General features: G+C 37.6%; 1 protein-coding gene across 1 annotated transcript; it reads right to left on the bottom strand.

The window, feature by feature from the left end:
• Positions 1 to 7,214: 7,214 nt before the first annotated feature.
• LOC114257282 (AP2-like ethylene-responsive transcription factor PLT2) lies at positions 7,215 to 11,833 on the bottom strand. Its single transcript, XM_028197043.2, has 10 exons — positions 11,587 to 11,833; positions 11,253 to 11,469; positions 10,662 to 11,040; positions 10,479 to 10,561; positions 10,153 to 10,161; positions 9,916 to 10,004; positions 9,738 to 9,811; positions 9,176 to 9,226; positions 8,967 to 9,043; positions 7,215 to 8,350 (listed from the first exon to the last, which is right to left on the bottom strand). Exons 2-10 carry the CDS (start codon positions 11,398 to 11,400, stop codon positions 7,605 to 7,607), a joined length of 1,656 nt encoding a protein of 551 aa, XP_028052844.2. The 5' UTR covers positions 11,401 to 11,469; positions 11,587 to 11,833; the 3' UTR covers positions 7,215 to 7,604.
• Positions 11,834 to 12,318: the final 485 nt, after the last annotated feature.

The following is a 12,318-nucleotide window of genomic DNA, read 5'->3' as shown; positions in this document are numbered from 1 at the left end:
GGGCATTTTCTTGTTTGAGGTCATATGATTCCTTGTATGCTTGATTGTCCCTTATTTTGAGCCTTACACCTAAGCTCTCATTGCATGCTTGGTTTGGCCTTCTAGACACCGAAATCCAGTGGATTTTCAATGGCTAGCACACTATTTTGAGCCTCCAAATTAGAGGGGGGTGACCCCCTCTCACCTTGACTTGTTTGGTGGTCATTTTTGGCCTTCCAAAGAGACCCTACCTTGCATGCTTCGAAGTCACTTTCCAGGGTCAATTTGGTGAGTTTTGAGACTACCATATTTGATTTTCATAGTTTTTTATGCCATGCTAAGTGTCCACCTTGTATGTGCTTAATAATCCGTTGCATGGCCCTCTAAAGGAGCTCATCATTTTTGCATGTGTTGGCTTCATTTCAGTGGTTATTTGGGCCTATTTTCACATGTTTTCTTCACTGATTTTTGCTGGTTTGGTGAGATTACATTTTTTTCATATACTTGCCATGTAAACCATGTTTGCTAGTCAAGATTGCATGCTATTTTTGTCCACCATGCTAGCATCTTTTGGCCATGCTTTGAACTACAAATGTTCATTTTTTGGGACTGCCTTGGCTCTGTCTTCATGCTTCATGATCAAATAATGCATGCTTTGTATAGCTATAAGTCATTCCATGTGCCTAGTTTCGAGTTTCGGGTTTCATCTCATGCATCGGATGCCATTTTTCCATGTTTCGGGGCTGTTTAGCATCATATTTCAATGCTGTAATTTGTGAGTTTGTATGCCATCTTGCATCTCTTGCCTCGCCTTGTTAGAGTTGCATGTTATGCCTTAGGTTCGATCCTCAGTTTGCGTGCATGCGTGCACGCATTTCGAGAGTCTCATTTTCACCTAATGGCTACTGATGTGAGTGTGGTTGAGGTCCACTCATGTTAGTGTAAGTCCATTATGCATTGTGTATGGCATTTCATTTCATAGCATTGCGTATGCAAGGTTGTATGTTAGAGCATTGTGTATGCCTCGTTACATCGTACATTGTGTGTGCCATTTCATAACATTGCGTATGCTAGGTTGCATGTTAGGATTGCATTCATGCATGTCATGCATATTGCATTGTGCTTGGGATAGGAGTTAGCCCAAGCACGGGAAACAAGGGACGTTTCGTACTCCAAGTGACGGAACGTGTCTCAATTCCCGGTAGCCGACATTCCGAATTATCCATGATGGAGTCTAGGCCTTGTTGTGTCCATATGTGCATTCATTTCATATTGAGTCATGCAATTCGACTTCTTGGCCATCATGCATCGAGATGCGTGATTGGTGGCACGAGGATCGAGGACTACACTCCCTGAAGCGTAGTCATGTATGCATATGTGAAAATACTTTGCCATGCCCCTTTGTTGGTCTCTGTTGCAGCAAATCAGAAATCAGCGACCTTCCGGAGCTTGGCACGCATCCCAAGAATAATTGCAAACAGAGGCAAACCGGAGCATCACAAGGGATTCTCCGCACAAGGCAACTCGAGCATGCATCATTCATCATTTCGAACAGAGCTGAGGCGGTCCATGGATTTGCGTGCCAATTTACTACTTTTCTAGATTAATTTGTTAATTAATTAGGATTCTGTATTTATTCGGGACTGTATTATTTATTCATTTGGGACTATATTATTTATTTGGACCCTCTGCGTGAGGGTAATGTTGTAATAAGTGTGCGTGTGTGTGATGTATGTCTTCCAACCCCACGTCTTTCTCCCTTTTATTTATTAGCTTATGATGGTTAGATTAGGGCATGTTTCAATTAGCATATAGTATGATAGCATGTTTGCATTCATTCATCTGTCTTGCATGCACCGGGCTCGGCGCATCATACTAACTGCATTTATATTTCAATTCCGAGTTGAATACTTGTTAGTTGTAGCATTTCACATGCCATCTTTAGAATATCCGAGCCTATCTTAGTTGCATTTTGCGTGTGTTGCATTAGGAATTTCTGTATAGTTAGGATCATGCATGGATTTCTAATTAGCTTCTGTTTTGGCTTGGAGTACTCGATAAGTTTTATGCTTTAGCATCCTTGCATGCGTGTGAGTGACTGCCATGATAACATGCTTACCATGAGGCTATATGCTTATATGATATAACTGCTTGAATGCCTGTGGGTGAAGGTTGGATTATTTGAATTGGAGTAAATGCATTGACTGTGAGTTTTAAGCCCACTAGATAGTGGCAAAATCATGTTTTTCTAAGCCCACCCGAGGGTAGCAAATCCACATCTTAGCCTACTTGTGGGTAGCACCATCAAACCACTTTAAAAAATAAACATGAAATGTTTTGTTCCAATTCAGACGATCCAGTCTATACTTGTATGCTGTGTGCATCACATAGTAAATCTAGGCTAATAACCGGAATAAGAACGCATAAAGTTTTCAAAACTAGATATCATGATTAGTAGAGGCTGATCGATCTTTGATCGGGCGAGCGGGGGTGCTCACGAAGTGGCCTTCCCTAATCGTACCCAAGTTCCCGAGCTGAGGCAACTTTGGTGATGACGGACACGTGGCCTTAGGCAACGAGTCAGGGTTTCCTAAATTTTTTAAAAATAAAATATTTAAGTGGCGACTCTGTATTTGGCAAAGTAGTCCATGTTTGGCACTTCTTTCAAAAAATCTGTTTTCTCAAAACGATTTGCCGGATTAGGACTCTTTGGTTCAGATTAAGAACCGTGACGATTTGAGTCCGAACTGTAGTGAACCTCAAATGAACAGAACGGGACTCATCATCTCGGGGCGTTCAGGGACGTCTACACCTCGTATATGATTTTGGCATCCTTTCAGTCCTCTCTTCTGTGCTTTTGAATGTATATTGAGAAATTCTATGTGAAATTTCGTTGAACTACGTGAAACATGGAAATATGGGTTCCTATCTTTTTGAGAAGAACATTATCTGTCACACTTAGAATGTTTAAGTCTGAAATTGAAAGCCTTAGAGGCTTAGTTGTCTGAAATTGATTTAAGATTTGGACTCGGCATGATTTTTAAGCTATAATGGGCTTTTCTGTGAAATTTCAATTTGGGATGTTTAAACGATTGAATTTTGTCTTTAGTTGTCTTTTAATATACATATATACTTATGTCTCTTACATGTTGAGTCAAGGATCTTGTTTAAAATATCTTCCAAGAGAAGGGTTTAGAAGAGAGGGTTAGAGAAGATCAACAAGGAAGAGAATTTAGGAAAATTGAGAAGTTCCTTGGAGATTGAAGTTCAAGGTGAGATTAATCCATCTAGTTTCCTCCTTTTCTTGCTTTGGAGTAGAACTCCCTTTGGTGTTGTGTGACTTAGAGTTGTAATGGAAGTTTTAAGTGTGGAGGTTGAGGAATTAAAATGTTAATCTCATCATTCATTTCTTTTTCTTTAATTTGAGTGATCTAGTGAGAAGATGCATCTTGTTCTCTTACCAAGTTACATTCACCTTTATGATCATGGTGTGTGCGTGTGTGTGTGTGTGTGTGAAGATGGAATTGCATTATGTTTATGAACTCAAGATTGATGAACTCATAATAGATTGATGTATGTGTATGATTATTGTGTGTAAATGTAATTTTATTTACATGATTTTCTAGACCTATTGGAAGTATTATTATCATTTACAAAAAATTAGGTTTTGGGTGGAATTTCGGATGGAAATGGTGCAGAATCACCGCACGTGCGGGAGTCATGGCTGCACGTGCGGGAGTCACAGCCGCACGTGCGGCGAAATGGGAAAAATTGGAGTTTGGTTCTGTCTAAAAGGCACGTGCGGGAGGATTTTGCCGCACGTGCAGCCCAAGCTGAAAAACTTAGGATGCTCCGTTTTGCATGCCGAACCCTCTACTGTTGTTGGAATCTGCATTTGATATTAATTTGATATCTGTAAATTCAGTCAAAGTAATATACGTCAGGAAGCGAATGAATAAAGAAAAAGGAACTAAAGTTTGATTTTGTGTATGTATAGGTCATACCTCGGGAAGGTCAAGCACTCCGTTGCCGCACTGTGAGTAATAGTACTATAAATGTACATTATTTTCCGTTAATAATTATTATTATTAACATTCTGTTCTCCGTGGTCAATTAAGTTAACATGTACGTGGAGTGAGAATTCGTGTGAACTTATGTAAACATTGAAGGATTTGGCACACACCGTTATGATACAGATATTTACCTACAGTGAATCATCAAAACGAATAATTGGATAAAACTACGAGTTGTTTTGTACGTTAATAACCGTTGTGAAAATATGTTAAATATCAGAGTAACCTCTGAATGACTCAATCCGAAGAAAGAATTGAATATCAATAACACGATTATGTGACTCGCGTTATGATGTGAATGGCTCCACTCTTATTAATGTAGTGGAGCATTTACCTTCTGTTCATCGTTAATATTATTGTTCTCTTATTGTGGGACAATTATGTCACCTTATGAGAAACCATGGGAAAATCTAAGAGCATTATTGGGTACTGCGTTTTGTTTTTTGTTGATAATGGATACTAACACACTGTTATCTGCAAGTCAGTTGTATAGATTCATGACGAACAAGTGGAACGTAAGTGCATTACGAGACTAAGGTATCTACGTATCTATAGACTCGTTTAATCTGTAATATGCTCTTATCTTTATTAGTAAATATCTGTAGCACTCAATTAAGCGTAAATTAGTTATGTTGACTCATGTGAATGAATGAAAGAACCTGTATGTCTCTGTATAACTCCGGGACTAGTCTACTCTAATGATTTCTGGTATCAAGCAAAGTGTTGTACGGAACTAAGTGCTGCAAAGCGAGTCACCTCTAGAATTTGTACGAGCCACCTCTTGAGCCCATACATATGTGAACTGGGCTTAAAGCCTCTGTGAAATTTATGAGGCCTATGGCCATTCTGTGAAAGTTATGAGGCCTATGGCCATTGTGTATGATTTGTTAGTATGAAACAAAGTGCTGTACCGAACTAAGTGCTGCAATGCGAGTCACCTCTAGAATCCGTACGAGCCACCTCTTGAGTTCATATACGCATGATAAGGGCTTTAGGCTGTTCTGATAAGGGCTTTATGCCGTTCTGATAAGGGCTTTATCCCGTTCTGTTAAGGGCTTCATGCCGTTCTGTATAAGGGCTTAATGCCACTCCGTTCAAGGGCTTAAAGTCATTATGTTTAAAGACTAGGCTAAGGCCGTTTTGGAATTAATGTAGAATCAAATTAACCATATGCCCTCTCTATTTCTATACGCACTGATATGTATTATAATTCAAGATGAGCATTAAATTGTTTATGTACTATTATGTACTGAGCTTCGCTCACTTTGTGTTATGTCTATTCTGTAGGTAATTACTTTGGAAGTCCGTCTTAACCCTTGACGTTGGCCCTTCAGTTATCAACCACAGTGTGTCCAGGCACCCAAACCAAGCCATGCACTTCTGTGAAGTTTTGTTAAGATTGTGGCTTGCACTTTTTGCACTTTAATTGTTTACCTAAAGTTTAAATGTATGTTTATGACCCCTTCCTTACCACTATTTGGTTATATACTCAGTAAGGGGGCTGAACATGAGTATGTGATCCTGGCATGTTAGTATTAGCTCGATAGATGTTATTCTGAATGTTATTGTATAATAGTAAATGCTTCCGTTCAGGCCCCATACGTTATATACATCAGGTTTTATGTCCGTTTCTGAGGTAGTCATGCCCAAACTTTTAGGGGCGGGTTTGGGATGTTACAGCTTCTAACTTGGTGGAGAATAAACACAAACTCATCCACTGTGTACCCTTGCCCAACTGAGTGAGTTTTCAACCAAAGGGCCACTCTAACTTTAATAAGCACACATAGATCTTCACAGATAGGTTGCAGTCCATTAAAAAAATAGTCATTCCTACACTTCCAGAGGGACCATAGACCAGCAATTAGGATTGCTCTCCAAATTTGCTTTTCTTTTTTTCTAACCTTCCAGCCCAACCACCAATGCATTAGCATAACCATTGAGCTAGGGGAAACCCAGAGTAAACCCTACCACTTAATTAGATTGGACTAAACTTTCCAAGCAAAGGGGCGCAGCAGCAGAACATGGATATGAAATCCTATGATTCAATCTCTCCAAACAAACATGCTGAAAGTGTATATTTTCAAGGATCATGTGTATATCCATGTTGGAGTGTGTCTGAAAGAAGGCTTCACATCAAATAGAAAGTAAAAAAAGATGAGACAACATATATTAGATAGGCTCTCCATTTATATTGGGCGCTAATGTTGCGAGTGTGGATTTGGAGTTTCTTCCCATGCATTGGCCTGGTACCGTTGTGCTTTCATGGACTCCTGATTCCCTAACATCCTTTTGATTTGGTTAATGATAAGTCAGCATCTTCATCTTGGTGCTAATCTTTTTTTTGATCGGCACCTTCATCTTGGTGCTAATCTAGTTGAGATCTTGATGGTTTACTGTGATACTTTTTACACTCTCCTTTTTATTGATATACTTTTATCGTACTCTGTATTGTTTTCATCAATAAAACTTTATTTTGCTGTTTAAAAAAAAGTCACCATCTTCATGTCTCCGAGCCTACTAAATAAAAATACAGAGCAAGCTCTTGGTTCATGCTTCTACCATTCTCTTGAGTGGGTCTAATAAGTGAACCTGACCTTAAGCAACATAAGCAGCCTCTACAATCCAAGTCTACAGTTCAAGTGGTTAGTTAGATTAAGAACTTCATGTAGAAACTGTATAATTATTATAATTGCTTAGGTATTCATTCAAGTAAGTACTACATTCAATTTCTCTTCGGTTAATGTTACAATTTAAGCACAACTCTCTATTGTGAATCTAGAAAAACTAATTTTGTTACAACTAACCGTTGATGTACTTAAGTTAAGCACAAGTGGTTATTGGAGTTAGTTAATTAGAAGTGGTTAGTGGGGTTAGCTAATTAGATTAGGAACCTGATGTAGAAACTGTATAAATATTGTAACTGTTTTGGTCTTCATTCAAGTAAGCAATATTAATTCTCATCGATTAAGGCTTCATGTAAAATTTTAAAATACTCTAGCTCACATTAATCAACTTGGACTGCCCAAGTGATAAGAACTACTAGTTGGTAGTTTGAGCATAATATACCAAATTCAAAAATTAAAAAGTAAAATATAACAAAGTGCATACTTTGGGAGTTATTGTTGTAATTAGCCTAATTAGATAACTGAGAAATCAAGAACATAGTTGTAAATTAATAAAGTGTAAGTAAAACATGTGACCAATGCAAATGAGAACTGTGGAAAACTGTCACAGTTCTCAGATGTACTCGTTTATCAGTTATTCCACCCCAAATAAAATAAAATAAAATAAAATAAAAATAAAGGAACATAGAAAGCGAAAGAACGAAAAGGGAAACAAACAGGTGTATAAAAAAACAGTGTTACGAGAAAAAACCCAGAGCTCTTGAGGTTTTTCTTTGAGAACCAACTTCTCTTGACAATGGCATAAAAAGCAACGTTAGGTGTACCTATGAGACTGATCCTATAAAATTAAAACATAAAAAGCAAGGTAAATTGCTGAACCCATACTCTGATTCTTCCTCTTCATCCCCAATAACCTAATAATAACTTCTCAATCATTCCACATCGTAAAAACACCAGGATTCGAACCTTGAACCGAGTCCCCGGACCAGCTTCCATAGCCGGTGGATGGCATATCATAATCGACCTTCACCAGTGCAAGCTCCTCTGCTGATCCACCGGCATTGGTGGGTGTAGAATTCGATGCCATCCCAAGTCCACCACCTAAGTACCCTCCTCCACTGTAACTGCCACCAGAACTGCCATTATTATCCATAACAGATGACGAAGAACCACCCATGTTCATCAACCCATGAAGCAAAACCGGGTTAGTCTGATAGTAATTGTTGTAGAACTGAGCCTGTGGGTTCTGGTTTGAATGGTGCAAGTACGAACCCGATTGCTGGTGCAACTGGAGCTGAGTTTGAAGATAATTTTGGTGAAATTGGGATGAGTCTTGGGCATATTGAGAGATATCTTGATGTTGTAAAGATAGTAAAGGTTGAGGTTGCTCATATGGACTCTGCTGAAGAAGAGGGTAAGCCTGTAAAGTCTCGGACCTAGAGCTTCCATATTGGAAGGATGAGCCAAGAGCAATCATTTCCTCTCGTTTTCTTGAGGATTCAATGGCTTGGGCTTGCTTCAACCTCTTGGCTGCCCCTCCTCCAATTGGTAAAGTGTTGCTTTCAAGAATTGCTTTCACATCATAACGGTTCATGTCGAAGTTGGTCACTGCATTTAGGCCTCTGAACTTTATTGCTGCAATGTCATAAGCTTCTGCAGCTTCCTCCTCCGTACCTGCGTCATTGTTGTTATATTTAAATTCTTGAGGTAAAAAAAAATATATATATATATTTGTACCATTTGGTAAAAGAAAATGGCATATGGTAGATTGAACACTGATAGTCCCTAAATGATTTCTGTTAGTTAGTGCTGTAATGTATGGAATAGTCCCTAAATGATTTCTGTTAGTTAGTGCTGCTTGTTTTAGCTATGTTGATGTGGCTTGTGGATTGGTGTATGCTGTATGCTGTGTTGTAGGTGGCAGGTATGTACTGTTGGGATTTGGTGGGTAGTGTGGGAGGTTTTTGGTCTGTTATGGGGGTCTGTTCACGTATGGGAAGGTTGTGCTGTTTGGGAAGACTTTCTATGGTCTGGTGGTTGAACTCTGCTGCTTTGTTTTTGCTTTGGTCCCTTAGTTCTGGGTTTGGTCTAGCTGTTTCCTGTTAGTCTGTTATCTTGTTTTCGGTTGTTGGTTCCTCACCAACTGGCGCTTGGAGCTTTTATTTAGCTCCAAGCTCCTCTTTATTGATGTAATAGTTCATACTTTGATTGTTTCATCAATAAAGATTTGGTTTTGCCGATCAAAAAAAAAAAAAATGTATGGAATATTCAGGGAATTTAAATGACTCACTGAAAGTTCCCAAATAAAGGTCTTTGTTCCCTGCTACCCTTCCAATCCTTGCTTGCCATCTTCCATGTTGGTGATGCCTGTTTGAAAATCATGTGTGGTGGTGAGAGAGAGAGAGAGGAGGGGGGAAGGGGGAAGAGAGAGACAGAGAGAGAGAGAGAGAGAGACAGAGAGAGAGAAGGGGGGGGAGGGGGTTGGATTTTTTTGAGTACCTTGTAACTCCACGATACATTGATGCACCCCTAGAAAATCCACTACTTTTCCTGAAATTTATTACCGGAAGAAGAAAGTTAGTGACTAGATGATTTTCTTAGCACTTACAAAGTACCATGCTTCGTGTTAGCTCTAAGCTCCTCTTTATTGATGTATCTAATCATACTTTGTATGTTTCATCAATAAAGATTTTTTTGCCGATCAAAAAAAAAAAAAAAAAACAAAGTACCATGCTTGACCAATAAAAAGTGAATCAGTATAATAGTAACGATTTTTAGTGCAAAAGCTAACAAAAATATTATATGTCACTAAATTCTCATGACCTATTTTTTGTTTACATCTTGTTGAAGATTTTTTTTGTTTACATCTTGTTGAAGATTAATTCGTATTTAGAAGAAATTATTTAACCAAAATAAAAAATAAAATAGGTGTAATAGCTTGTGATGGATGTGGTGAAATAAAATGGTAATAAAAATTGATTATAAGATACATGGCACTCACTCTTCTTCAAGTACAGAGGGGGAGGATAAATACAACTAGCTATATATGATTCATAGTTACCTTCTAATTGAGGCTACAAATTCTTGTCTGGTCATGTGTTTCATCTCCTCAAGCTCCTTTTCGTAATTACTGATCTGCAATTTCAGATGTATTAATTCATTTTAATATGTGACGGTCAAAAACATTAGAACTATTATTTGATTTTTCTTAAAATCTTCAGTGCACGACAAAAGCATACAGGGAAGTTTGTAGTGGTAGATGTTCCCCAGTACTTCAGTGCAGCCATATCATAAGCCCTAGCTGCTTTCTCTTCTTTGTCATACCCACCTGCTCAAATTAAAATTAAAATAAAATAAAACAGAAGAAGAAGAAGAAGAAGAAGAAGAAGAAGAAGAAGAAGGAAATTCATGGTAACAACATCCGGTAAAATGTAAAGATTTGTTACAAGTGATAGGAAGAAAGAAAGTGCACTCACCCAAATAGACTGTAAATGATGGAGGAAGCGAATACAACCCATGACAATGAAAGAAAATAATTAGTAACATTTCAATATGATGTTTCCATTGAAAAAGAGTTGAATACCCATATATTGATAAACACTCAGAATTTGTGCTCAGAAATTTACTCTAAAAAATCAACGTGTTTTCTAGGTTCATTTTACAAATCTCACTGTATGAGAGTTGAATCTGAATCACACATTTCTTTTTTAATACATTTTTCTTTTAATACATTTATGGGCACAAATTCTAACTAAATAGCTTTATGCCCATATATATATATATATATATAATAAGCTTCTACCTTGGCGACCTTTCCTTGATTGTCCTTCCCTTCTACAACTGTTATCCCAGAGATGAGCTTCATACCTACCTGTCCATCTATGCCTGCATTAATGTACACCACATAAGTTGACAGATATTCTAAGATGTTAACTTGAAAGACAATCAATGCATACATGCAAATAGAAATGTATGCATTGCCCACCTAGTTACACCTCTATATATTGATGTTCTTTGCCCAAATGTGTCCAGAGTCCTTCTAGGGGCAGCTTCAACTGTAGTAATACTATTACTGTTTTCAACAGTGGTCTCACATGTTGAGCCCTTTCCACTGCCCATAGACAGTGTCAATGACTGGTGCAAACTACTAGCATTTTCTTGAAGCTCATAGTTATTAGGAGTTGCCCCTAAGGCGTTTTGCACTGGCACCAGATTGTTGCTTTGAAATAGGTAGTCAGTATCATTGGCCTGAATTTCACTGTAACCTACAAGATCTGTCTGGTTCTCTGATTTGCTGCTCACTCCAAGAAAATCTGCAACTTTTGGAACTTCGTCGCTTCCATGAGCATTGATCAAATTCCACTCTGCAAATATCCAAAAAGAAGTGTAAATACAATAATATTATGTGCCCAGAAAAATACTAAAAAATGAAATAGGTAGACCAGATTTATTCTGAGTGTAGCTCACACTAAGTTTGACTCTTTAGGAGTACTTTTGGAAGTACATAGATTTTCAGTCGTGAATAAATTAGGATAAGAGAGAGTTAGAGAGAGGTAGAGAGAAGTTGTTGATGTACCTTGGTTTTGAAATGGGTTGTCGATATTTTCGTTCACTAACCCAAGAGAGAAATGATGAGACTGAGAGTTATGCAGATTTGCTGGTAACGAAGGATGAGTCGGTGAAAGAGGAAAGGAAAGCCAGTTGTTTGAATTCATGGAACCCATAACCTTCGTTTATATAGTTCTATTTAAGGACTCTACTTCTTCTAACAATCAATCAAAATTCTCCTGCACCTATCAGAAAAAGAAAAGAGAATTACAAAACAAAATGGAATATTATAAGCAACAAATACAGGATGTAAAGGTTTTGAGAGAGAAGGATCATTGAAGATGATAGCTATAGGGTTTTACCAAGTTAAAGAGTCTGCAGCAGTGGAGTCGCTCTCTCCCTCTCTCCCCCTCTATAAGTTTTTATGTAAGGTGAAGATGGCAATAAAACATGAGAGAGAGGGGAGGAGAAGAGGCTGAAAAGAGAAAACTGAGAAAGATACAAAGGTATTTAAATCTCCCTCTTTGTGTCTCTAGGGTTCCCTGCCAACCCTTTTTGCAATGGTCATTTTAAGTGGTCTGACTCTCAGTACCAAATTCCAATACTTCTGAACAGGGTAACATAATAATAGTATATATAATATAGTTTACATAACGAGGATGGCCACGAGTGTCTTATTATATTAATGGATGTGGTCCTGTAATTCTTTCTATTTGGAAAATTTTGTGTCTTTTTTTTTTTTTGTGTCTTTTGAAAGATAAGAAACAAAAATACAACCAAACAAGACAAGTGGTGCTAGGATCACAAAGAAAATTTGATAAAATTAATATGTGATTTAAATTCATTTTAAGAATATATTTAGATTGCTAAATGAAAAAATAAAATAAATGATTGTGACCTCTTATTGAAGTAAGAAAATAAAAAATATATATATTTTCTCGTTATCATATTTGAATAAATAAATAAAAAAAGTACATAATATATCAATACGAAGGTGACTTCTTTTTTTTTGCTTTGTACTTTAATGGGCAGTGGCGGAAACAGGAAACTAAATCAGAAGAGACACTTCTTGATTATAATTATAATTTTTTTTC

Source organism: Camellia sinensis, chromosome 14, assembly GCF_055761805.1.
Source record: "Camellia sinensis isolate YWXY chromosome 14, ASM5576180v1, whole genome shotgun sequence".
Lineage (NCBI taxonomy): Eukaryota > Viridiplantae > Streptophyta > Magnoliopsida > Ericales > Theaceae > Camellia > Camellia sinensis.
This window is presented reverse-complemented; position numbering and strand designations above follow the sequence as displayed.

Excerpts from the sequence above, each read along its gene's own strand:
- LOC114257282 (XM_028197043.2), bottom strand. The coding sequence starts at position 11,400 with ATGGGTTCCATGAATTCAAACAACTGGCTTTCCTTTCCTCTTTCACCG. Across the intron at positions 10,562-10,661 it reads ATATATAGAGGTGTAACTAG|GCATAGATGGACAGGTAGGT; the intron begins GTGGGCAATGCA and ends ACATTAATGCAG. Across the intron at positions 9,227-9,737 it reads TTTGTAGCCTCAATTAGAAG|GAAAAGTAGTGGATTTTCTA; the intron begins GTAACTATGAAT and ends AATAAATTTCAG.